At 62.0% G+C, this 21039-nt stretch overlaps 1 protein-coding gene across 3 annotated transcripts in view; it reads right to left on the minus strand.

The window, feature by feature from the left end:
- Window positions 1-6136: 6136 nt before the first annotated feature.
- CACNA1I (calcium voltage-gated channel subunit alpha1 I) overlaps window positions 6137-21039 on the minus strand; it is a 113325-nt gene continuing 98422 nt past the window's right edge. The window contains exons 25-37 of one of the 3 annotated variants that reach the window (XM_070506847.1): window positions 20663-20855; window positions 20218-20369; window positions 18886-18995; window positions 18118-18251; window positions 17174-17244; window positions 14041-14119; window positions 13286-13407; window positions 12570-12908; window positions 12162-12269; window positions 11684-11806; window positions 10009-10174; window positions 8260-8459; window positions 6137-7342 (exon numbers count right to left, since the gene is read on the minus strand). In XM_070506847.1, coding sequence (XP_070362948.1) covers window positions 6848-7342; window positions 8260-8459; window positions 10009-10174; window positions 11684-11806; window positions 12162-12269; window positions 12570-12908; window positions 13286-13407; window positions 14041-14119; window positions 17174-17244; window positions 18118-18251; window positions 18886-18995; window positions 20218-20369; window positions 20663-20855 — 2292 coding nt within the window. In that variant the 3' untranslated portion in view covers window positions 6137-6847. Of the gene's footprint in view, window positions 7343-8259; window positions 8460-10008; window positions 10175-11683; window positions 11807-12161; window positions 12309-12569; window positions 12909-13285; window positions 13408-14040; window positions 14120-17173; window positions 17245-18117; window positions 18252-18885; window positions 18996-20217; window positions 20370-20662; window positions 20856-21039 lie in introns of all 3 variants that reach the window. The other 2 variants (XM_044779495.2, XM_070506846.1) reach the window with 2 other exon arrangements.

Raw genomic sequence — 21039 nt, forward strand, 5'->3', positions numbered from 1 at the left:
AAGTGACATTCAAGCTAGACCTGAAGGCATAAGTAAGAGTTAGCTAGGAGGGGGAGAAAGGGAATGGAGGAGGCTAGAGGCTGGGCGCCATCCCACAGGACACTGGGGGCAGGCTCAGCCTTCAGGGCCAAGGAGGTGTTTAGGCAGGCTTGGGACAGAGAGAGTGAAACAGGTGCTCAGACACTCAGTGAAAGGGCGGTGGCCTTGAGGCCTGCATCCCCAGCGCTGGTCACACCTGCAGCCGAGTCTGGGCACAGTGGGTGAGAGCCGCGCACACTTGTCCATCTCCCACTGGAGTGGCAGCACCCCGAGGCAGCACCACACCAGATCTCCTCTGAGGCCCCAGAGTCCGACCAGCTCAGGACTCAGCTCAGGAGCTATCAGTCACGTAGTCACCCTCACGACCATCAGCCGGGGAACGAAGCCCTGCTCACTGCCTCCGCTGCCGCAGCCCCGGGCCCTCCCTCCGGCAGGCAGCAGGACCAAGCGATGGGCAGAGAGAGGTCCGGGCTGGAGGCAGAGACGTGGGGTCGGCAGCACACGAGCAGCCCTCAGAGTGAGAGGCTGAGACAGGACAGCTGAGGAGGGGCCTGGCCCCAAGGGTCCAGTGAGAAAGGAGGCGGTGACAGCATGGGGGCTGGGAGGGAGGAGAGAGCTCCAGAAGGAGGAATGTGGCCTTCAAAGGGCCCAGCAGGATGAGCTGTAGGGTGCGGCCCTGGGGGTCAGCAGGCGGAAGGGATGGAGAGGAGTTTGATGGACGGGAGCAGGAGGGGAGCCAGCGCGAGGCGGCCCCAGAATCCTGGGTGGCGGTGACTGTGGTGGGTGGGTGGCCTGTGCAGGCTCTGGGGGAGTAAAGAGTCACTTGTGTACTTCCAGCCACTACCCTGGCGGGGAGCCTGGATCCAGCAGCAGGAGGAGGAGAGAGGACAGAGCAGGCCCCAAGCCTTGTTCAGCAGAAGCTGGGGGGGAGCACTGAACCCCAAAGCTGGGGTTTGTGTGGGGGATGCTGTTGTGGCCATTTTGCCGGCGGAGGCTGCAGCCCCACCCCCAGCCCACGGGGCCACGGCTGCTCTGCCCCTGTCTGTCCTCCATGATTCCTTCCCTCCTCCCTCCATCCACCCAACAACTATTGGTGGAGCTCCGGCCCTGGCCCAGCCCAGATGTGTCCCTGCTCTGGGGGAGCTCCGGTTTCGTGGGGGACAGGCTTGGAAGTGAACCCTCAGGATTCAGAGAGATCCACGTTCACTCTCAGAGGCCTCCGTGAAGCCGGGGGGCACTCAGCAGGGCAAGGGGCAGAGGGGGTGAAGAGGGGGCTGGAGAGCCTTGCCGGGGGAACGATGGCTGGAAGGACAGCTGGAAGGGCGAGTGCGCCAGCTGAGGGCTCAGGACTTTATCTCAAGGGCAGCCCGGAGCCCCAGAGAGGTGAGGCGACCAATGGGCCTGTGGGATCATCGCACTGGTGCTGCGGCTGTGGATGGGAGGGGCTGGCCCTGGGCCTGTGACAATCCAGGGCCATCCAGGGCGATGAGACCCAAGCAGGCAGCCGTGTGGGGAGGAGAGCAAAGGAGGCTCCGGGGTGGAAGGGTGGCTTGGTGGCGGAGGAGGGCGGAGTGGAGGCTGGGGCACAGGTTTCCAGGAGGGGACGCGTGCTGGGGGAAGGCGATTGTGGGGTTTTGGACACGTGGAGTCCGTGGTGCCCAGGGGAGGAGTCCAGCAGGTCAGCTTCGAGGGGCTGGGAGAGGAGGGGCTGGAGCCACGTTCTCTGGGGACCTCTCCAGGCCATGAGACCCAGGGCTGGGCGGCTCGACCAGGTCTCACAGATGAGGAATGAGGCTCAGGCTGGGACCTGGTCACACCGTCCAGAGGGGCCTGGACCTGTGCTGGGACTCAGGGCCCCTGCCCGCTCTGTCGAGGGCGTGCCCCGCCTCAGCTTCCTCATCTGAAAATGGGTGAGCTGCCTCTCGGGATGGGGTCCGCAGCCCAGGGCGGGGGCAGGCCTGCTCTCATAGGCTGGGGCAGGCGCGGTGCTTGCACACACATGCATCCTTATGTGCACCGCGCCCCCCACCCCCCGCCCCAGGCTTTGGCCACTCTCCCTGCTCCCACCGCTTTGTCTACAGTAAGGCAGGCGCCCGGGTAGAAAGGCCTTGAAGGGTCCCCATGAGACTCCCAGGGGGAGAGCCTGGAGCTCCGGGTCGTCCTGCAGTGGACTCAGGGCACCGTGTCCACGCCGGCCGAGGGGCCTGGACGGCACAGCAGCTTCTCTATTATCTCCAAGAGCTGCAGTGGCCACCAGAAAGAGATCATGAAGCAGAAACAGGGAGCACAGCAGCGAGCAGACCAATGGTGACGATGGGACAAGGTCATGCGCCGGGGGGGGGGGGGGAGGGGGGGAGGGGGGGAGGCAGGGGACAGGCCTTCCTACCGGGGGTGACCTCAGTGCCCCCGTCTCCAGAGTGGATGGGGCCTCAGAGAGGGGGCATGGCACCTCCATGGCACATACCCAAGTCAACTGATGAGATTCCATGGACTCTGCCAGACTGTCGGGGAGAGCAGCTCTGGTTCACGTGGGGATGGGCAGACAAGCCTGAAGCCTGGGCTGCTGGTGGCCACTAGGAGAGGAGGGAAACAGAGAAGGAAGCAGAGCCAAGAGATGGAGACACACTGTGTCTTAGTGACATAGTTGGAGCCCTTGATCCAACTGCACCTGAAGCTAACCCCAGCTCTGGGCTTTTTGTTACTTGAGCCACTAAGTTATTTCCTTCTTGTTTCTTTCTTTCCTCCCTCCCTTCCTTTTCTCTCTCTCTGGCTTACTCTTTCTTTTATTCTTTAGCTTATTTGGGTTGGGTTTTTGTCCTTTGCAGCCAAAAGAGTTCTGATAATACCCGTAATATGAATTCGGGAGACGGTGCCAAAGGTGAGTATATTATTCCCCTGTGACCCTCTCGCCTAGGTCCAGCATCTCAGCTACCAAACCAAAGCATGAGAGAGCCAGGCCCAGCAGACCCTGAACGACACCCCAGCCATGAGAGGACCCTTCCATGGAGCATTTTTCTGGATCCCAGATCCCCCGAACCCCCCAGCCTGGGCATGATGGGGACATATCAGGACCCCACCCCGCTGGGGAAAGAACAACACAGACACATGGAGAAATTCTGAAATAGGCTTCTGGGTTTTTATTCAAAACAACACTAGTGGCGGCTGCCACTTGGTTTCTCTATGCCTGGGCCATCTGGGCCAGCAGGGACCAGTGCCATCAGCAACTAGGAGGGAAGTTCATTCACACCATAGAAACTGTACAGCGACTGGGGGTGCGATAGTTACAGCGGCAGGACCAGGCCCAGGGCTTCCTGGAAGAGGCTGTCTCTGCCTCCTCCCTGGGCCCCAGCTCGGACCCGGCTCTGCCAGGAACACTGATTATTGCACAAAGACAAAAAGAGTACGTGTATCTGGGCTAAACAGCGGCTTCTAAGACCCCAAGCCCTTACACGGCGCAGCAAAGGGGGCCGAAGGTGGCCCTGGACACAGAGGGCTCCAGGGGGAGGATCTGCGGGGCTGATACTGTGCACACTTCATCCTTTAGGGGGCTGCCTGGTGCAGAAGACCGAGCAGGGGACAGGAAGAGGGTTTGGCCAGGGTAGGCCACGGGCCCGTCTGGTCTCGGGTCCATTGTCTGGTCTCAGGTCCATCTGTGCAGATGCTGAGGTGCCTGCCAGCCACCACTGTGCGGAGCCCTGCAAACACACAGCTTGGGGTGTCCGGCACCAGGGTCCCCACTCTCCCCAGGGCCAGGCCGTGTGCGTTAAGGTAAGTTTGTGCTTTTGTGATGGACAGGCCACGGGATCAGGCAGAGCGGAGGGGCCACTCACCCAGCCCTTCTCCACCGGGGCTTGTCCTGGCCAGCCAATCACAGCTTCCTGGGTCCCCAGCCCCCACAGCTCACAGAAACAAGGCCAAGTGGCTGGGAACAGTATGTGTGACCCTCTGGGAACATCCCCAAGTCTCAGGAGGTCCCCGGCCAGGCTTCTCCTTTAGGCTCAGCTGCTCCTCCCTCTAGACATGCCCCATCAGCCACCCAGATGCACCCTCTCTCAGGCCCGTCCCCTTGCCTCAACTGCCCTCCCCACGTGTCTGCTTGTTCTGGGGTCCTAGAGTTCAGGGTAAAGGGATGGTGTCATGTCAGACACACCCAGGATGTATTCCCTGCCCCATCACTTATAACACCAGGTGACACCAGGAGAGTCACATCCCTGGCGGGTGCACAGAGCAACAGTGCACAGGGCTCAGGGCCACTGCGCTGATGAAACAGGGTGACACCTGGGGCCAGAAAACAGAAGCTGCTGACCAGCGTCAGATGCCATCCCCTCGAGCCCCAGCCCGTCCTCCACGCGGTCTTCCCAGGTCCCGCAGCCCCTCTTCCCAGCTCCAGCACACGGCACACGTGTCCCTTCAGGAACGTGCTGACGGGCACAACTAATGTGGGGGCGCCTCCCCTCCAACTATGACTGCTTGGGGCAGACAGGCCCACCTGCGTCCTTTCCTTCCCCAGACGAGCACCCCCATAATTAGCACCCCCATAGTGATGCTCAGCAGGGCAGGGAGGCCCGCACATGGCTCTCTGGAGTGGGCAGCATCGGATGTGCACCCAGCCTCCCCCACCAGCCACAGGGCCGCCCAGAGCAGGGGGGACAAGACCCTATGAGGTCACCTGCTCCCCGAGGGGGAAGGCCCGGCGCCCCCTCGCCCTGGAGGCTACTGTCCTGGGAGGGAGCCCAGGGCTTGGGCATCACCTCGGAATCCTCACAGTGGCCCGCCACCCGCACTGCTGAGGCTCCAGAGGCGCAGGGGCACTTGCAGGTCTGACCACCGTGCCAGCCCAGTCCATGGTGCCAGCAGAGGCCAGCAGCCGGGCTGTGCCTCTGGAGTCCAGCCCCTTGGAAACATGGGGCACTTTTTCACATTCCAGGTCCTCAGCCTCGCTGCTACCAGGCCCCTGAGGGATGCTGGGGGCCCTTCACCTCTCCAGGCCTCGGTTTCCTCACGTGTAAAGGGGACCTGGCCACCCTTCCCCTCACCCCCCAGCTCCTGGGGGAAGGGCTCTGCAGGCCACAAAGCTTAAGTCACTTGGTACCTGTGCCTTTTGCTCCATGCCCAGGCCCCAGGGGTCCCTGTGTGGTCGCAGACACCCAGAGCCCGTCAAGCAGCCCGCCCCACACCACCTGCCAGCCCGGCTGGAGGCCAAGCTCTTGCAGGTCAGGGCTTGGGAAGGAGAACAAGGCTCCCTTGGCGGGGCCCAGCCGAAGCCGTCTGAGGAGCCCACACGGGCAAAGAGCCTGGTTATTGCTGAAGCACAGTGTGTCCCAAGCGGCCGCATGTCCCGCCCCACGGCTCTGCCCGTCTGCGGACCCCCACCATCTCGACCGACCTTCTTCTTTAAACTGACCTTAAATCCACTCGCTTTTAAAAACTTAACCTTGACTTAGGCAACGCGTCTGTGAAATCATGCTTCAAAGCACTGGTTTTTCTTAATAAATATTGAAATAAATGCATAACTATTCCAATAAAAAATACCCGTCTGCAAACCCATTCCGGAAGCACTGCTGTCGTGAAACCTGATCTGCAGCTTGCAGGGGAGGGGGACAGAGGCCCAGAGACAGGTGCGGGGGTGGGGGAGGCGCATGGGTCTCCAGGTGACTTGGGGTGCTCAGCCCAGGGCCAGGCAGGTGCCCCCCGCACCCCCCGCTTAGCATCCCGTCTGATCTGCTTTACCCTGAGCCCCACTGGGGTGGGCGCAGAGTGGCTCAGGGGGGTGAGGGGAGCACAGCCTCCTGCAACGGCCACAGCTCAGGGCCCGCCTCGGAGGTCAGAGGCAGCAGGGACCCACCCCACTGACTGCCTGAGCTCGGAGATGCCGGCAGGGCAGCCCCGACCAGCACAGACCAGGTGGGTGCCCTTGACCTTCCAAGCATCTCTGGGCCTGGTCCATCCCCTTCACCGCACCCCCCCCAACCACCCCTCCCCCCCGGGATGTCTACCCTCAGCCTTCCTGGGCGCAAAGCCACAGCAGACCCTGCCCACAGAAGTGCCCACTGGGTCCGGGACCTCGCCTGGGGCAGAGCCCCCTGCCCAGCCTTGGAGCTGCCCTCCCTCCACCCCCACCCCTGCCCTAAGAAAATACCACTACTTGCCCCTGGTTTTGCTAAAGAAAGACACCTAACTGGTTGACTAAAAGTGTGTGCGCTCTGGGGCGTCTACAAAAGACTTCACAACAACTAGACGGTCAGGAACAAGACAGACACCCCAACACGTTGGGGGGGATCTTAGCAGCGTTTTCTCTTTAAAGGAAAAAAATGCACCCTGAATTTCACCTCTTTTTCTGGGCCTGCCTCCCAAGCCAGGGACCCTCGGAGGCCTGAGCGCCCTCTCCAAGTGACTCTCAACCCAGAGAGAGACCCCACAAAGCACAGCTGCCCACGCCCAGCAGGACCATCCGCCCCGGGGTGGGCCTGGCCTGGGTCCTCCGCATCAGGCAAATGCCCCGTCTGGGCCCCGGCCTGCACTTGCCAGCTTTAGCACTTTCTGGAAGTCATAAGCTCTCAGTAAAAAAAATAAATAGATATGTCTGTCTCTCTCTCTATATGCATAAATATATGTCTATGCACGGGAAGGACCGCGGCCGGCCCGGCGGAGCCTCTGAGACCCTGCTCTCCCGCCCTCTCGGCGGCCTGGCGCCGGCCGGCCCCGCACGGGTGCCCAGGTTGTGGACAAGGTATTGCTGTCTGCCCTGGCTCCTGAGGTAAGAGAAGGCGAGACGGGGCGGCGGGCGGCGTCGGCGCGCCCCGCGCCCTCATCTCTTCCTCTTGCTCGCCGCGTCTCCGGGCGGCCGCTCCCCGGGGGGCGGCGGCGGCTCGGCCGGGCCCGGGGGGTCCTTGCGGCGGGCGGCGGCCCAGGGGGCGCGGGGCGGCCGGGGCCCCGCGGCCAGGCTGCTGGCGCTGCTGACCCTGCGCGCGGGCGGGAGGCCGGCGGGCGGCGGGGGCGGCGCGAAAAGCGAGGTGAGCGAGAGGCTGCTGAGCGGCTCTGCGGGCTCGGCGCCGAGCCGCGCGCCCTCCTCGTCCGAGGGCTCCACGCCGCCCGGGCTGGTGGAGCCGCCGCTGCTGTGGCTGCGCTGGTGCGCGCGCAGGCTGCGGCGCGCGGGGCCCGGGCCGGCGCGGGGGCCCGGGGCGGGCGCGCGCGGGCCGCGCCGCGGGCTGTCGCTCAGCGTCAGGCTGTCCTCCAGCGTGGTCTGCAGGCTGCCCGCCGAGCTGCTGCGGCTGCCCTCCGGCGACGCGTCGCTGCCCGGGGCCTGCGGGGCGACAACAGGCGATGGCGCGGCGCGCGCTCCGCCCTCCCACCGCCCCCCGCCCCGGGACCCCCGGCCGCTCCCCCGCCCCCGTCCCAGCTGCTGGTGGCTCCCAGGGCACCACCGCAGTGGCCTCCCTCTGGGCTCCCGGCCCCACGCCGCCCCGCGCTCCTCAGGGGGCGGCAGGGTCGTGCACTCAAACGCACTCAGACCCCGGCCTCAGGGCCCCTCTGGGACCTCGCTCCCGCCACCCTCCCGGTAGGCCCTCCCCCTCCCCCTACCTGCTCTGCCTGCCCCAGGGAAAGCTCTTCCCGACGCCCACCTGCTCCACCCCTCCGGCCTTCCCAGCCCCTCGACCTGCCCCGTCGCACCGCTGGTCCCCGCACAGCCCCTTCCCTGTGGATGTCCTTCCCGGTGTGGATCGCTATCACATAGACTACACTCTCCATGCGTTTATTGTGGCTCCTCGTTTCTCACACACTGCAACGCTGAGCTGTGAGCTCCCCACTGAGCTGTGAGCTCCCCACCACTGAAGTGTGAGCCCCCCACCGAACTGTGAGCCGCCACCCCCACGCCCCCGCAGGGACTTCGTATTCTGCTGCCCGCGGTCACCTCCGAGCCTCGCCTCGCACCCAGCCTGGCACGCGGCTGGGGCCTGCGGGTACTAAAGGAACAATGCTTGGAAGAACCCAGAGCAGCTCGGGCCTCTCCCTGAGCCCTGGTTGCCCATCCACGACAGGGCTGGGGGCTCTGCAGAGTCCTTCTGCTCCATGCCCCAGCCCTTCTGTGTGCCCAGAGGTGGCCCTGCAGGCCAAGAGCTCCCACCCCCCAGATCTGCCCATCCTCCTTCACCCGGGAGTCCAAGGCCCCACTCAGCTGTCCCCCGAAGGGGCGCTCTCAGAGCCAGGGAGGGGCCCTACCTGCCGCAGGAGAGTGCAGTTGACACTCGGCGACCGCAGAGATGCCCAGGAGCCCTGCAGCGCGATCTTGGGGAGGCTCCCGGCACCAGTGCCCTTCTCCTGTGCTTTCTGGCTGGCAGACACAGCAGGGTGGAAGAACTCAGCCGGCATAGGCAGGAGGGGGCTGGAGGCATCCGGGGAGAAGGGGCTCGGGGGCGCTGCTGGGAGGAAGCAGAGGGAGCTGGGGAGCAGCTGGGCTGGCAGGCCCCTGAGGGCGGCTCGGAGAGTGAGCTCCCACTGGGCCGGCGGGGGAGGGGCGACCTAACAAGGCGGCTGTGAGACCGGGTCAGGTCTCCATCTCCGAGCCACCTCCCCACTGTGAAAGCAAGAGACGGAGCCAGCCCCTGTGGCTCCTGGGAGGGCGGGCACTGGCAAAGCCACAGCTTTTGGAGCTAAGCGGACCAGGCTCAAGGACGGGGCCCAGATGCCTGCCTCAGGGGTGGAGAGACCCTGGCGAGAACAAGAGGCAGCCTGGTACCCGGCACACGGCACTCGCTCCCTGTGTTTGGTCACCCGGTCCTGACACCCCCAGGGTCCAGCCAGGCCTGGGGCCCTGTAGGCAGACGCAGTGTCTGGACTGCTCCACTGCGGGTGGCGAGGGGTAAGGACAGGGGGAGGGGATCACAAGGGCTGGGCTGGGCTGGTCTACCGGTGGCCAGCAGCCTCTGCCCATGGGCCCCTCAGCGCCTGCCACGGCAAAGATGGGATGAAGGAATTCAGGAATATGTAAATATGTGCACAAAGTGGCTGGACAGCTTGAATGTCCCCAGGTGGGGGGGTTCCTATCCTACCTCTTCTTCTTATTTAAGGAAAACGCAAGCGGATGGTTAACGAAAGGGGATGGGATTCCATTCCATCATAAGGGCTCATACGCCCTGTGCCGTTTTGGTTCAGGAAGTCTGGGGTCTTGGCACCTCAGCCATCATGGCCAGTCCAAAGGCCGTGGGCTTAGGGAAAGTCCCTGGAAAAGTTACTTCACCCCCAGCAGCTGGAAGGTGCTCCATGTGAGGCCCCCCAGAGGATTACTGGAGGTGGGCTCAGCATCTTGGGGGCCCCTCTTCTGCTGAGCTCATCTCTCTGCCCCGTCCCCCAGCCAGTGCTGTGAAACCAGACTCCTGTCGCCTGCCAAAAGGACTGGAGATGAAGGTGAGCCCGAGTGATGAACAGATCAACTCAGTCCTCTGTCCTCGTGTCCATAGTGTAGCCAAGAGCCCAAAGCACAAACACAGGATGCCAAGGATAGGACCAAAGGATAAACATCAAGACATTTTACACAAGAGCTATTGAAGACAACAGATTTCTATTGTTCAACATCACCGTGTGTGAAGATCTGTGGGATAAATACCTCTCAAATTCAGCTCTAGAAAAACATCTCAATAATTTGGCAGCTTTCCTTCTGCTTGATGAGAGCTATGTGTGCCAACCTGTTTCCATTTTCACCACAGCTCCTAGGAAGCTCAGCATGAATCTTCCACTAGCCCAGGTTTCTGGTATAATCTCGTCCCTCTGTGTTATTTGGCTCTTGATTTTTTATCCTTGTTATATCAGGCCAGAGATTCCTATCTTTCATTGTCAGTTATCCATCTGGTTCTTTCTGGACTCAATATAATAGTGTGAGTAAAAATACTAAGGAGAAAACTCAACCAGCTCCCTCTGAAGCAGACGCCCGAGATCGGGGCTGCGGGGGGCTGGCAGGGCTCTACCCCTCACCTTGGCTGCTCTCATGTTTCAGCCAGGACCTGATGGGGTTGAACGGGATTGCTTCCATCTCAGACAGAAAATTCTCTGGACCCGATGAGACGGCTGTGTTGGACAGGGGGCAGAAGCATTCACCCAGGTCCCCCACATGCACGGGTGCAGGCGGGTCCGGCTCACCCTGCAGGAAAAGGGAGGTAGACAGGGTAGGAGGTGGAGAGGGGGACAATGGCCAAGCCCACCACAGCTGCTTTCCTGTGCCTGCCCCACAGCCCTCGCCCGGGCACTCTCATGGCCTGGGATGGCCTTCTCCTCGCCTCATTCACCTGGCCCACAATCTCGTCATCTTCCGAAACCCATGTGAAAGGGCCCCACCTCCAGGAAGCCCTCCCTGACGTCCCAGGCAGGGGGCAGTTTCCCAGTCACTCCTCTCTTGACTCTGAGATCCTCAGGGCAGAGGAAGGTCTTCTTGTCTCTCAGCCAAGTGCCTGGTACAGACCCTGGCCCGGTGCAGGGGCCACATCCAGGCTGTGAGGGCGTGAGAAGATGGCCGCCGTGGCGGGGCCTCCCTGTGAGCGCGCCCTCGGGAGGGCCCCCTCCCTTTGCCAAGCCTCCGTTTTCACTCCATGAATGAGAGAGGAACCCCCTTCCCAGGCCCCCAGCAAGCTCCTCCAGAGCTGCCTCGTGCCCCCTCCAAGGCAGAGGGACCCCGAGACTGGCTCTAGAGTCCTGAGTAAAACCAGACTGTGCTCGCCTGAGGCCAACCAGGCCCCAGAAGCCATGCGCCCCGACACCCCGACACCCTGAGTGGGAGAGCAGCGCAGGGGACAGGAAGGGGCTGGGGAGGGGGCGTGGTGGGAGAAGTGTCAGAGAGGACCCTCCCCCCGTCCCCAGCCTTCCCTGGCTGATGGGGGACGGCCCTGAGGCAGTGGTGCCAAACCCAGGCTGCCCTGGGGGTCGGGGGGCCAGAGGCTCTCACACAGCAGGGCCACTGAATCCCCACCTGAGGCCAGGGCCTGCCCCTCCCCCTCCCGGCTCCTCCCGCCTCCAGGCCTTCAGGTCACAAGCTGGCAGCAGAGCCTGCAGGACCCGCACAGTGGCCCTTGCAGTCCTCCAGGCCTCTCAGACTGGCCACCTCGGGGGAAGAGGGTGGGAACCAGCCTCAGGGCAGGCTGCCCAGCTCTGCCACTCCCAGCTGTGCGAAAGGCGCAAGCCGCCTCATTTCTCGGAGCCCCACGTACTCAAGTGTGAGACGGGGGTGAAGCACCCTACTGCCGAGAGCTGGGGGACAGACAGACTGCGTGCAGGTAAAGTGTGTGGCACACAGTAGGTGCTTGTGCCTGATGCGACGCCCCCCCCCCCATTCTCTTCAACCTCACAGCCCCCATGAGGTTGGCCTGCCAGAGTCAATCTCCATCAAATGGATAAACAATATCCAAAGCAACAAGGAGTGGCCAAGGCCACTGGATGCCATGACGGGGGCCCTGGCTGGGCTCGCTGCTGTGTGACTTCAGGTAAATCATGCCACGTCTCTGAGCCCCAGTGCCCTCATCTGACCAACAAGAGATGAGGGACCAGCACACAGCGGGTGCACTTCAGTGGTATGCTGGGAAGAAGCAGTGTCCTGGCTGGGCGGGCGGGGGCAGCCTGCACAGACCCACTGGCCCAGGAGCCCCCTGGGGCCACTCACCTTGTTGTCTTTGATGCCAGGCGGGCAGGCTGTGGGGTCCTCGAGACTCAGGTCATCACCTAGCAGGATGGACGAGGACCTGTCCGAGTTCAGGGAGAAGGCCTCCGTCTCGGCCAGCTGCACCTGCAGGGAGAGGTGGAGCCTCAGGCCCCAGGGCTGGGCTGGGGCAGGCCAGCTGTTCCAGAAAGATGCAGGGTGCTGGCTGCAGAGGCCCAGGGATCCAGCGAGCTGGGCAGGGGCGGGAGACGACACAGCAGTGTCACAGCCAGCCGAGGCCCCGGCCCGGGCTGGGCCAGAGGGCAGGCAAGCTGTCGTGGGCTGTGAACCCCAAAGCCGGTTGCTCGCCCCCAGACCAGTCACCATCCAGGCTGGCCGGTGTGGGCCTAGCCGGCCCAGTCAGGTCTCTGCCTGCCGCTGGGCTCTTTCCTTGGCTAGCCGCCCCCACCACCAAGTGCCAGTGCCCTGGGACCATAGTTACCTCCTGCTTGTCATGGTGACACTTGTCGCAGCCAGGCGGCGAGGCGTAGTGATGGAAGATGGAGCCAGACAGGTTGTCGATGATGGTCAGCTCCCCCTCCAAGGAGTCCTTGATGATTAAAGAGACGCTGTCCAGCCACAGGTTCTCCTAGGCGGACGGGGACGGGGTGGGGACAGGCGGGATTATGGGCCAGGTCGCGGCCAGCGGGGTGGGCAGGGCACAGTGCCCCCCCCCCGGCTCTCTGCGCCCGTGGCCCGGGCCCGACTCCCTCGTCACAGGGTCACCCCTTCAACGGCGCTGAGTAGGGTTGGGGGCCCAAATGACAGAGGTCTCTGCCCACGGCCCCCACCCAGCTGCTCTGCCAGCCCGCGGCCCCCGGCGCCCCTCGGCCCCCTCGGCCCCGCGCACCTGGGCTGGCGAGTAGCAGCGCGGGCACCGGTGCCCCTCGGCCTCGGCCCCGCCGGCCACCCCTGCGGGCCCCTGGCCTGGTGCCCCCGGGGAGCTGGTGGCCGGCCGCGGGCTGGGCCCCAGGCTGTGGGCCATCTCCAGCTCCAGCTCGGCGTCCATCTCGGCATCCTCCTGGGCCTCCTTGTTGCTGTCATCCAGGTGCTTCATGAGCACGGCCACCACCACGTTGATGAGCACGAACTGGGCCGTGAGCACGAAGCTGACGAAGTACAGCGGCGACACGAACTGCAGGCTGCTCAGGCAGCCGCGCTCGTCCTGCGTGCAGTCCCGCAGCGTGTCCTGCACCGGGGCGGGGGGTGAGGCCCCCAGGGTCTCCAAGCCCGGCCTCCCCGCTGTCCTCCGTGAGCCCCTCCCAGCCCAGCCCAGGCAGGGCTCTGCCTCCGCGGGGCCCCAGGAGGAGCCCTGGCCCTGGGCGGAGTCGTGTTCCCTGCAATGGGAGAGCTGATCCCAGAGCAGCATTTAGGGGCGAACAGAGAAGCGGGTCTGGCCTCCCCTCCCCCTCTCTGTGCTGGAGGGTCCCGGCAGGGCCCTCTGCTTCTCTGCACCCTGCACCCTCATCCAGTGGGCCATGGAGCGCCGGCGGACAGACGGCCCGGGAGCCCTGACTGCCAGGATCCAGCCTGACCTCCCCTCCCCAGTCCGCCCGGGCGGGGTACCTTCATGATCCCGTTCCAGTTGTCGCCGGTGGAGACCTGGAAGAGTGTGAGGAAGGCCATGCCGAAGTTCTCGAAGGTGGCGTGCCGGCTCATGCCCTCGCATGGGTTCTCGTCATTGCAGACTGAGAGAGAGAGGAGGTCGGCCCAGCCCACGGCAGAGCCTCCTGCACGGCCGCCCTGCGCTGTGCCCTGGCCTCATCTCGGAATCCCCACTACAACCCTCAGAGGTGTGGGAACTGTGCCCAGCCCACAGAGGGAGAAACTGAGGCTCAGGGAGGTGGCACACAAGCTGGGGCTCAGACTCAGGTGTCACCCAGTATCAGTGCCTGAGAGAGAGGGTAGGGGGTGAGGGCTGGCCGCAAGGGAGCCCCGCTTTCTGGGCAGGGCTGGGCTCGGCTGTCCTTGGCCTGAGCCCTGGCCGCTGTGCTCGCTGGGGCAGCAGTGGATCAGGACGGGCACTGGCACATGGTGCCAAAGGGTGTCCCTGGGAGGTCGGACAGCTGGGGTGTTCCAAGTTGGGGGGCCACCCCACATGCTTAGGGTACACATGTGGACCCAGGCGAGCATCTCTCCAATGCTGCTCCCATCCCAGGAGGAGGTGCAGATGGCTGAGGGTCGCCTGCTGTGGGGTGTCTCCCCAGTACAGAGACCCTGACGGGACAGTCTGCTGGGTCTCAGGCCTCCCCACCCTGCTGAGGCCTCGCCCAGACCCCTTCTGCCCCACCCCCACGCCACCTGCTTCGGGAGCCACTCACCCAGCTTCCCGAAGAGCTCCACACCCAGCGCGGCATAGATGAAGAAGAGCAGCATGAAGAGGAGGCCCAGGTTGCCCACCTGTGGGGACAGCGGGCAGGGCTGGGCGGGGCCTGGGGACGGGGCGTGGGGGCCTGCGGGCTGCAACCTCCCCCCAGCTCTGTGTCCGTGTCAGCCACCTCCTGCGTGGCCTCCTGGCGGGCCCGCTGGGTCCGGCACAGGGCACAAGATAAGCATAAAGCACTTTGAAGACCCCCGGGGAGCAGCGCGGTGCCAGGCACTCTGCATTCACTAGCTCACTCACTGTACACGTGATCCACGAACTGTCTTTTACCCCTACTCTCCAGATGAAGAGGTCTACTGAGAGAGGAAGTAACTTGCCCAGGGCCACACAGCTCATAAGTGGTAGGACTGGGATTCAAATCCAGCAGGCCCTCCCCAGGGGCCATGCACACAGTCGTATGCCATACACCTGTGTGGGGTTAGTACCATCCATGGATGAATGGGGAGAGGGAGGGAAGTCAGTCTCAGCAATAATGCCACCTCCTCCACGAAGCCTGCCTGGATTCCTCCAGGCAGACTGGAATGCAGTCTGACAGTGTGAGTGTAACCTGTGTGTCCCTGTCACTGTCTTTGTGGTCTTGGAAGTCCTTGAGAGCAGGGACATGGCTAGATTAAGTCAGATCTGCTTCTCTGGGCCAGCACGGGGACTGGGCATGGAGAGGAGTGAATACAGGAATCATGCAGAACTGTGGGCCCCAGAAGGTTCCTGCAAACCCAGCCACCCCCGTCCCACAGCTCCCGTGGGAGAAAGGCGTCCCAGATTCCAAACCTATTTCATGTCTCCCCACTCACTGGGAACGCCTTGAACTCGCATCACGCACAAGATACGGCTCAAACACACTCTCGCCCTAGAAATGCAGTCTCTCCTCGAACCCCCAGCAGACACGCAGGATGGGATCAGGGGACGTTCCCACCGGCTGCTGCAAAGCAAACCGCCTGGAGCACAGGCTGCCCGCGTCTCTCTGCTCCGGAGGAGGGCTTCCTTCCGAGCGGGTCCACAGCCACCCTGATGGTGTCTAATTAAACGACACTGTGTTCCTTAATGAAACGAGCGCTTACTGAGCAGCCGCGAGCCGATGGCTGAGAGGGATCGGCCTTTCCCGTCGGTACCCCCTCCACCCTCAGCGTCTCCCAGAGCCTGCAGCCTCTGCCTGCCTCCTTGCCTCCAATCTCTTCTCCTCGAGGTCCCCGGATCCCCCTTCTCAAAGGCAGCTCTGCTTGAGGCCCCCCTTGTCCAGAACCTCCCGTGGCACCTACTGCCCCCAGAACAAAGCCCAAGGGTGCTGTCCTGGCCTCGAAGGCCTGCCTGACCCAGCCCTGTGGCCCCGCTCCCAGCCTGATCTTCCAACCCCAGACTCCAGCCACGCGGGACACAGAGCCCATTTGCATATTCTGTTCCTTCTGGAGGGAAGACCCTCTCTCTGTCTTTGCCTGGTAAATGCCTCCTCCCCACCCATCAAAGCCCAGGTCTTAGGTCACCTCCTCTGAGAAGCCTTCCCTGATGCCTGCTCCCTCTGCTCCAGGCAGAGCCTGGAGGGAAGGCACTGAAGTTTCATTTTCATAGCGCTTTACATAGAACTGAGGAAACGTGCAAGGTGGGCTCATAGAGTTTTGAGGGCTAAGTGTCCCCACTCCACGTCGTACTTGGCACATGCTTCTCTTAAAGGGCTGACGTCATTGTAATTACTACCATATGTCTCCTGCTTGAGACTGGGTCGTCCTGAGCATCACCATGTCTCCTGTGCCAGCTCAAGGTTGCCAAGGAGTCAGAGTGAGGGGTAGGGAGGAGGGGGAGGGAGCAAGGAGGCCAGGGAGGCTGGGGGCACACGCTCGCCACCCCCATCCCCACCCTTAGCAGACTTCTCTCACCTAAGTCCTGTTCAGTACTTTATAAGCTGGAACTGTTCTAAACCTCACAACAGCCTTTGTGATAAGCACTGTTAGCATCCCCCACTTCACAGCAAGGAAACTGAGGCATGAGAAGTTAAGCCACACGCCCAGGGGCTTGAGTCTAGACACCAACTCACTTCCTGTCTGCACACCCCCCAGACCAGCGCTCACCCCGTCTCCCACGTGACAAATTCCTCTGAAGGGATTTAGTGTTAGGAAAGCCACATCACCCTGAGTGAATGCCCTCGCTTCCCACCCAGACCTGGCGAGAGCCATGTCGCTTTCCCTTTGCATCTAGGCTGCTGGGAAACTCACACCAAACTCAAGAACGGAACTCACTAACACCCTTAGCCCAGATCCCTGAGAGAATCAACTTTGCTTTCACCTCCCTGGACTGTTCATCTTGTATCCTCATTTGCAGCGTGCTGTATCTGTGCTTTTTATTTTAAGATGCCTAAAGTTCCTTAAGACTAGATGAGTCATAATGAATAAATGAATGTGCCTGACGCTCACCTCACAGCAGAGGCCCCCCAGAGGGGAGGGAAAAGGGAGCCTTAAGCAGTCAGGACAGCGGGGGCGGGCGAGACTGGGATGGCGGAATTCCCAGGAGGAAGAAAGATGCGCCCGCTGTGGCCAGGACTCTATCTCCCTTCCTCTGGCCCACGGGATGTGAGGGGGCTTCCTGACTTCTCAGGGTTGCACCCAGGTCAGGGTCTCATGCCGTCCCCTCCTAGAATGTCATATCTGAACCTCTCTGTCCACATCACCATCTCCTCTGCCAAGCCACCCTACAAGGTCAAGCTCAAAGTCCTTGATACCTTCCCTGATTTCCCCAGGGAGGGTCAGGCCCTCCTCCAGCATGTTGGAGGCCCCTCCCCCTGCTGCCTTGAAGCATCTGTCTTCCCCATCAGCCTGTCTGAGAGCAGAATGTGTGTCCTCGGAGCCCAGTTCCAGGCCAGCTACAGAGCAGGCTGGCAAGCACGTGGTGGAGTCAGGAAGGAGGGGGCAGAGGGGACCCTCTCTACCGCTCACAGCCCCTGCTCAAGCTGCTTCTCTGGAGACGACATTCTGCCCAGGCTCTGGGCAGGTCTGGGGAGAAGGGAAGTCGGGGACTGAGGCCCCCAGGGCCCAGTGTGACACCAATGACAGCCAGGCGGGGCTGCTGGAAGGAGCGGCTCTCACCTGGGGCAGAGCTTGCACCACCGTGTCCAGCAGGGCCCGCATTCCTGTAGCCATCTTCAACAGCTTCAGCACTGTGGGCGAGACCCGGCCCAGCCCGCTCAGCCCAGGCCAGCGGGGACAGGCGTGTGCACGTGTGAGCACATGTTAAATGGGGAAGGAGAGTGAGAAGGTGGAGGAGCATGTAAGCCAAGGGGGCGGCTCTGTGATGCCACCACTACAAGAACGTGGGTGCAGCTACAGGGTGAATGAGGATGCGCACAGAAACATGCGTGTACAGGTGTGGATGTCGGTGTAAAACGGTCCAAGAGAAGGAGGACACGCACAGCGGGCCAGAGGGATATAAAGTGTGTAAGTGTGTAATTCACCGCGAGGAGGCAAAAATGACCGACACGGGAGTGTCCACGTCTCTCCCTCGCCCTCTGGCTAAAGAGGGCTCTGGCGTCACTGCTGGGTCTCCCCACATCCCCACCTGGGGATCTGGAAGCAGGCCGTGTGCAGGGTGAAGAGGAAGAGACGCTGAGGCAGGAGGTTTTGAAAGAAGTGTGGGGACAGCCTGGGGTGAGAGGGAGGCGTCTGGGAGAAGAAAGGGGCTTTTAAGAAGCGTTGAGGACGTGTGTCCCAGCCAGTGTTGGAGAAACACCGGTGTCTCCCCAGCCGCGCTGGGTTCCTTTCATCCCAATCAGGCAGGACCACACGGGGCACGGTGTTATAAGGAGGCAGGGGCGCGGGGTGCGGCACAGAGCTGTCGGTGGACGGGGGGCACGTGAGCGCACACACAGGAGGTGAGCATGTGCCGGGTGTGTGCTCCTCCTGGCTCCTGTTCTCCCTGCTCAGCAGGGCACCCCGTGTGCCCAAGCAGCGCGCCCCCTGCATGTCCTCACCCCACTCCTGTGCTCTCCCGCGACAGGGAGTCCTATCCTGCCCCCGCCTGTCCCAGCCCTCACCGCGGGCAATGCGCAGCACACGCATGATGCGGATGATGGTGGGGTTGATGGGCAGGGCCGCATTGATCTCGATCTCCTCCAGCGTGATGCCCATCACGGACAGCAGCACGATGGCTAGGTCCAGCTGGTTCCACCTGCTCGGCCGGGCAGAGGGCGAGAGTGGGAAGGGGGTGAGGGGCCCTCTGGTTTAGACACCCCTCGGCTAGGGGAGGTTCCCAGCTCTCCACCGTCCTGATGTGGCCCACAGGGATGTGAGGCCACCCTCCCTACTAGCCCCTCCAGACCCCACTGGGTCAGGCTCCCTCTCTTCCCCCCAACAACAGCCTCTGATCCCTCAAGCAAGGGGTTGACCAGGCTAAATAAATAGCTCTGGCCTCCTGCAGAGGAGGAAGAATGGGCTCTGACTTCTAGGTCTGAATTTGGAGCCAGCTGCTCCCTCTGTGTGGCCTTGGGCTAGTCCATCAGCTTCTCTGAGCCTCACTTGTTCCCTCTGAAAAGGACTAGCATGAGGTGTGCCCTGCTCTGCCCGTGGGGTATGGAGGATGCATGAGCAATGAGCTGAGGAGACCTGGGAGAAAGTCCTGCACCCATCAGATGGGACCATAATCCCTCCCTGTTCAGGGCTGTAGGCAGCCCCTGGGGGCCCCTGGCCATCAGTGCCCACTTACTGGTTCCCCTGCTCTGGCTGTTCCAGGCTTCCCTGGGGTCAGGGCTGCCTTCCCATCCTGCAGCTATGCCATGCTGCCCCAGCCTGGCCCAGCCCCTCACCGGTCCTTGAAGAAGCGCCTCAGACCAAACGCCACCAGCTTCAGCACAGCCTCCAGCACAAAGACGGTGGTGAACATGTAGTTGCAGTACTTGAGGGCTGTCTCCAGGGACTAGGGGGGCAAAGAGAAACATGATTTGGGCCCATGACCTGCTTCCCACCTTCCTGCAGTCAGAAAGTCTCTACCTTTTAAGGAGAGAATTTAGTTCATTCACATTTAGCGCAATATTTTTGTATCTGCTTTTATTCCTTCCGTCTTACTTAATGTGCCCTATTTATTTTACATTGCTGTTTCCTCTTCCTTCTTTCTGCTGGTTTGGTCCAGGTGCCCCTCTTTGGAGGCAGTCTGGGGGAGTGGTTAATGGTAGTGGTCAAGAACCAGACTGCTTAGATTTGAATCCTGGCTCAGCACTTACTCTTTCTTCACTGTGTGACCTTGGGCAAGTCATTTGACTTCTCTGGGACTCAGTTTTCCAATTTGTAAACTGGAGATGATAACAGTCCCTACCTCAGAAGGTTGCTGTGAAAATTAAATGGGCTAACAGTCCAGGGCCGGACACAGAATAAACACTTGGTAAATGTGAGCTACTGTTATTCCATTTCTGCACGTTTAATCTGGAAGATCTACAACTACTTTTCTATACTGCCAACGGTTGCCTTCCTCTCCCCTGCACCCATAATATTCCCCTCCTATCATTTAAAATGCGAAACTCCTCACCTAGTAAGCAGAGGCTTTGAGAATGAACTTGCCCCTCCGTGCCGCTACATGCCCCTCACACGCACGGCCTGCAACTAGCCGGGAAGTGCCACCCTCTCCTGACCCAGTGTTTGCGCCCAATGGTCCTGCCGCCTGGGGCGCCGTCCCCCAGGCTCCACGTGCCCAGGTGCCACTGGAGCCCACGTGGCAGACGTTGAATGCAAATCGAAGTCCCAGTCCTGCCTCCGCCACTCACTGGCTATGTAATTTGGGCAGCACATTCTACCTCTCTGAGCCTCAGTTTCTTCATCTACAAAATCTGGAGAAGCTCCCCCTCCCCACCTTAGGGCTGCTGTGAGGATCAGAGAGTCAATATCTGTAGCACACCTTGTAAAGCGTCATACTGAACACACCACAGCCCCGTCACCCATGTTCAAGGCCAGGCCCACGCACCAGGAACGAGTGACCTTTCCCTCCCACTCATCTGTCCTACCAGACCCTGAGTTTCCTGGGCACAAGGCCCTGCATGGGGGGCTGCTCGGATCCTGGCCCACCCTGTCCCTGGGGTGGGGTCCTGCTGGGGCCCCAACCCTACCAAGTGGCCTCAGGCTGAGGCTGGGGCCAGGGCCAGGCTCACCGTGGGCTGGTTGTAGTGCTCCAGAGACATGGTGACCACGTTGAGGCAAATGATGAAAGTGATGAAGATGTCCAGGTAGTGGCTGGTGCACATGGAGTGGATGAGCAGCCGGGTGGGACAGTAAGTGGCATAGTAGGGCAGCCGCTGGGCCTCTACAAGGAGTGTAGGGGGAGTGGCACAGACCACAGCGGGGTGGGACCGAGGAGGGGAACAGAACACAAGAAGGGAGAGGCAGAGGGGAGGGAGAGAGATGTCGGTCCACCCCAGGCCCTGGGAATCCAAACCAGGTCTCCTCCACCCAGACAGGCAGCCACAGGGAAAGGGGCACGACGTGGGGGAGGGTGGCAAAGAGGGAAGACACTGATCCTCCATCTACCCCAATGTGCACATGGCAGGGGCTCTGGGCCAAGGGCCGGGGCAGCCCCCTCCACAGTCACCCACTCACTCCGGCGCTTCTTCTCCAGGCGCCGCAGCCGCTTCTCCTCACGCCGCCGCGCCTCCTCGGCCTCCTGGTGCTGGCGGCACTTGTGGAAGTTCTCCACCACGACGCCCACAAACATGTTGAGCACAAAGAAGCTGACGATGAGCAGGAAGGAGATGAAGTAGAGCAGCATCCAGGGGTTGTGGTTGGGCACGGGCTGCAGGGAGCCAGATGGGGGCTGAGGCACGCTGACTGCGCGCTGCAGCGCCCCCCGTGTGTGGGCACCCCACCGCGCTGAGCTCCAGTGCAGTGGAGGTACTGACAGAGCCTGCCTTCTAGGTGGCTGCAAGGCTTGAAGGAAGTAGCAGTAGGAAGTGCCCACCCTGGCCTGGCACATGTAA

This window comes from Equus asinus, chromosome 4 (assembly GCF_041296235.1).
Source record: "Equus asinus isolate D_3611 breed Donkey chromosome 4, EquAss-T2T_v2, whole genome shotgun sequence".
Lineage (NCBI taxonomy): Eukaryota > Metazoa > Chordata > Mammalia > Perissodactyla > Equidae > Equus > Equus asinus.